At 54.2% G+C, this 4,105-nt stretch overlaps 1 protein-coding gene across 1 annotated transcript; it reads right to left on the reverse strand.

Moving 5' to 3' along the window:
• Window positions 1-734: 734 nt before the first annotated feature.
• Window positions 735-2,872, reverse strand: LOC109774603 (trans-cinnamate:CoA ligase, peroxisomal). The gene has a single exon (XM_020333351.4). It carries the CDS (start codon window positions 2,735-2,737, stop codon window positions 1,040-1,042), a length of 1,698 nt encoding a protein of 565 aa, XP_020188940.1. The 5' UTR covers window positions 2,738-2,872; the 3' UTR covers window positions 735-1,039.
• Window positions 2,873-4,105: the final 1,233 nt, after the last annotated feature.

Below are 4,105 nucleotides of genomic sequence, written 5' to 3' on the forward strand. Positions count from 1 at the left end.
ATCGACGAAGCACTGCTGTCCCATATGGTATAAAAATTGGCAAGCACACTTGCTACACTAATATGAACATTAAAGAAGATTCAGAATGTCAAAATTTATTTGCTATTCATTTTGACTTTACTCATTCAAAATATATTACTAATAAATTTTCTTTTTAGTTGCACTTGGTTAATACTACCTTTGTCCTAAATAAATAGTAACACCTATGTATTTATTAGTAACACCTAAAAAGTTGTACTATTTATTTATTAGTAACACCTATTTATTTATTTTCGTAACACCTATTTATTTGCTATTTATTTAGGACAAAGGTAGTATTAGCCAAGTGCAACTAAAATTGGTAACAACCACGTAGTACTCAGAGAGTGCAGTCTTGTTTTTGTCCGTACAGGAAAAACAATATTAGGATGCCCGCGGAAGCATTGGATGTGAGCACACAACTCTTCCCTAGTCGCTGCCTTCTTTGTGTTTGCTTGCTAGCGCTCTCGCCGTTTAGCTGCATTTGAACCCTCTTCTTCCCTTTCGAGAACTTGACGCGTCATCCTCCTACTCCTTCTTGAACCCGTCGCCCTCCCCCTTCTTTCTCAACCCATCACAATCCTCCTTTATCTCTCATGGTAAGGATGGGATCAGAGGGTTCATTTCCTTTGTCTAGCCTTCGTGAATTTTAATTAGCATCAAATATATTTTTTAATAAGCAACAAATATTGTTCTTAACAAGAGAGAGGACTGGTTAGCTCCATGATTGTTTTCTTTTCGCCCTCAATTCTGAAGGAGAAACGTGTACATGGGACTAGATTAGATCTACGGTGAGCAGACCTACGGTAAAAATGCCACACCATCCAAAAGTTTATTACACAGTGCATTTTCAAGCATTTTTTGTTTAACCACCCACTCAGAATAACCAACATATTTTGCTCAAAATAAATAAATAACCAACATATATTTGCTAAAAAAAAGAACCAACATATTATCTTCAGTTTACTTATTCAGGGGAGGCCGAGCGCTGTTACTTCAGGCCACGTCAGCAGCGAAGAAGTCAAAGCCTTGACAGGGCGGTCAACGTGGTGGGCCGGGTGGGGTCGGGCTTCTTCTTGTCGGAATCTCTGGGCCTGAGCCCGCGCGCCCTCTCGCGCAGCGCGAGCTTCTGCACCTTGCCCGTGGCGTTCTTGGGCAGCTCGTCGACGAAGACCACCTTCCTGGGCACCATGAAGTGCGCCATCTTACTCCGGCAGAAGGCCACCAGCTCCTCCTCGCTCACCTCGCCGGCGCCGGAGTCGAACTCCTTCTTCAACGCGACGAAGGCGCACGGCGTCTCGCCCCAGTGCGGGTGCGGCATGGCGACCACCGCCGCCTCCTGCACCGCCGGGTGGCCGTACAGCGCCGCCTCCACCTCCACGCTGCTGATGTTCTCGCCGCCGGAGATGATCACGTCCTTGGACCGGTCCTTGATCTCCACGTACCCGTCCGGGTGCACCACGCCCACGTCGCCCGTCAGGAACCACCCGCCGCGGAACGCCGCGTCCGTGGCCTCCGGGTTCTTGTAGTACCCTTTCATCACACTGCTCCCGCGCAGCACGATCTCGCCGAGCGTGGTGCCGTCCCGGGGCACGCTCGCCATGGTCTTGAGGTTCTTGACGTCGGCCCCGGCGAGGGAGATCGCGCTCACGCCCTGCCGCGCCTTGAGCGCAGCGCGCTCCGGCGCCGGCAGCGCGTCCCACCGCTCCCGCCACTCGCAGACCATGGCCGGGCCGGTCGCCTCGGTCATGCCGTAGGCGTGCGTAACATGGAACCCGAGGCGCTCGACGCGCTCCAGTAGCGCTGCCGGCGGTGGCGCGCCGCCCGTAAGCACCTCGACGGCACGGGGCAGTGGGTCGCGGTGGGCGTCGAGAAGGACGTTGAAGAGCACTGGCGCGACGCACATGTGGGTGACGCCGTGGTCGGTGATGGCGGAGTACATGGCGTCGGCCGTGGGCGCGCGGACGCAGACGTTGGCGCCGCCGCGCGCCGCAATGCCCCACGTGAAGGTCCAGCCGTTGCAGTGGAACATGGGGAGCGACCAGAGGTAGACCGGCTCGTGGCCCACGCCCCACTGCAGCAGCAGCCCGACCGTGCTGAGGTAGGCGCCCCGATGGCTGTACACGACGCCCTTGGGAGCCGACGTGGTGCCGGAGGTGTAGTTGAGCGCGACGGCGTCCCACTCGTCCACCACCTCGCGCGGCGGGTGCCTGGCCGGGTCGCCGCGCGCCACCAATCCCTCGTACTCCAGCTCGCCCACGCGCGCCCCCGTCGGCGCGTCGATGTCGTCGATGACCACCAGCAGCGGCAGGGACGACGAGGCGATGCTCTTGAGCGCGTCGGTGGCGACGCGGATGTACTGGTAGTCGACGAAGAGGAGCTTGGGGGCGGCGTGGCGGAGGATGGCGGCGACGCCGGCGGCGTCGAGGCGGGTGTTGATGGCGTTGATCACGCCCCCAGCCATGGGCACCGCGAAGTGCATCTCGTAGAGCGCGGGGGTGTTGGGCGCGAGCACGGAGACGACGTCGTTCCGGGCGACGCCGAGCGCCTGCAGCGCGGCGGACAGGCGGACGCAGCGGTCGTGCGTCTGGCGCCACGTGAAGGCGGTGCCGCCGCAGACGACGGAGGTGCGGTCGGCGTACACGGCCGCTGCCCGGGGCAGGAAGGTGACCGGGCTCAGCGGCACGTGGTTGGCGTCGCGCTTCGGCAAGCTGTCCATGGCCGGTCGATGGATGGATACTGGATTCTTCACGTGTGGAGGATCGATGGGTGATCTGATCTGATCCGATCTGGTCTGCGCTTGAGCAGACAACGAGAGATGGAAGCTAGCGAGGAGGAAGAATGGTGGGTGTGTTTGTGTGGAGCGGAGGGGCGGGTTGCTGCTTATTTATAGTGTGTGCGCGGGAGAAATGGACGTCTCACTCTCTTCATATTCCTGGTAGCTACCACGCGGGTGATAACCAAATTCAAACTTAAACAGTGTCGTGTGTGGAAGTGGAACTATTGTGTGTGGTAATCTACCTCTCAGGGTTATTACACGATTCTTCTTCTTCTTCTTCTTCTCCTTCGTCTTCATTCTTAAAAAAAAAATTCGACCTATCCATCTTCAATCATGACAGTACAACAGACAACAGAAATAATAAAAATTACATCCAAATCTGCAGGCCACTTAGCGACGACTACAAGCACTGAAGCGAGCTGAAGATGTGCCTCTGCCTCTCTCATCGCCCCTCCCTGGACGAAGTCCAGCAAACCTTGTTGTGGTAGACAATCGAAAAGTCGTCATGCTAAAGCCCCATAGAACCAGCGCACCAGAGCAGCAACCGTCGCCGATGAAGAGAAGCGTAGATCGAAATGATCCAACCTTAAGACACATGAAGCTAGACAAATGAAGACCGGATACGAGCAGACCCACCACAATTCATGTTTGTTGAACAATATTGTGTGTTGGGTAAAGCATCCAATTGTTGAACCAATTGTGTGAGGAACTTGGTGATTGGGGTACAGTAATGCATCCAATTGAACCTTGCTTGTGAGATGCAACAAAACCTCACTTGAACCTACGGTAGGCTGGGCACTTGGCGGGCCAGGCTCTTATGGGCCCAAGCATAAAGTCTGGCCCTAAAAACTCAAGCTCGAGCCTGGTCTGGGCCCGGCCTAGAATAAATAGATAATGGCTAGTATTTCCCTGTTTAAAGTATTAATTAAAAAATAGAAATATGATAATATATCATTATGTCTATATTTCTGTTGAAACTCTACAATAGGTGTTTTGGGCCTCTGGGTCTAGGTTTTTGGTCGGGCCTTGGGGCTAAAAATAGGGCTCAAGCCCGGAAAAGCTATTGAGCCGGGCAACTCATGCCAAGAGGCATTTGGATGCCTTTCAAGTGGTAAGCGAGGTCCGCTGTGGTTTGTCTCTCTGCGTAGCCACATGTCTGCATGAGTAGAGAGTGAGAGGCATCATGGTCCAAGTGTAGGAGGAAGTCTTGCACCGGTTCATCATGGCCTTGAAAAACTGTTGGAATTTACTTTTTCCCATGGCCTAACCAAGGCGTGCATCAAGCTCTCGGTCAGGGCGCATGTCCTA

Source organism: Aegilops tauschii, chromosome 5 (genome assembly GCF_002575655.3).
Source record: "Aegilops tauschii subsp. strangulata cultivar AL8/78 chromosome 5, Aet v6.0, whole genome shotgun sequence".
Classification (NCBI taxonomy): Eukaryota; Viridiplantae; Streptophyta; class Magnoliopsida; order Poales; family Poaceae; genus Aegilops; species Aegilops tauschii.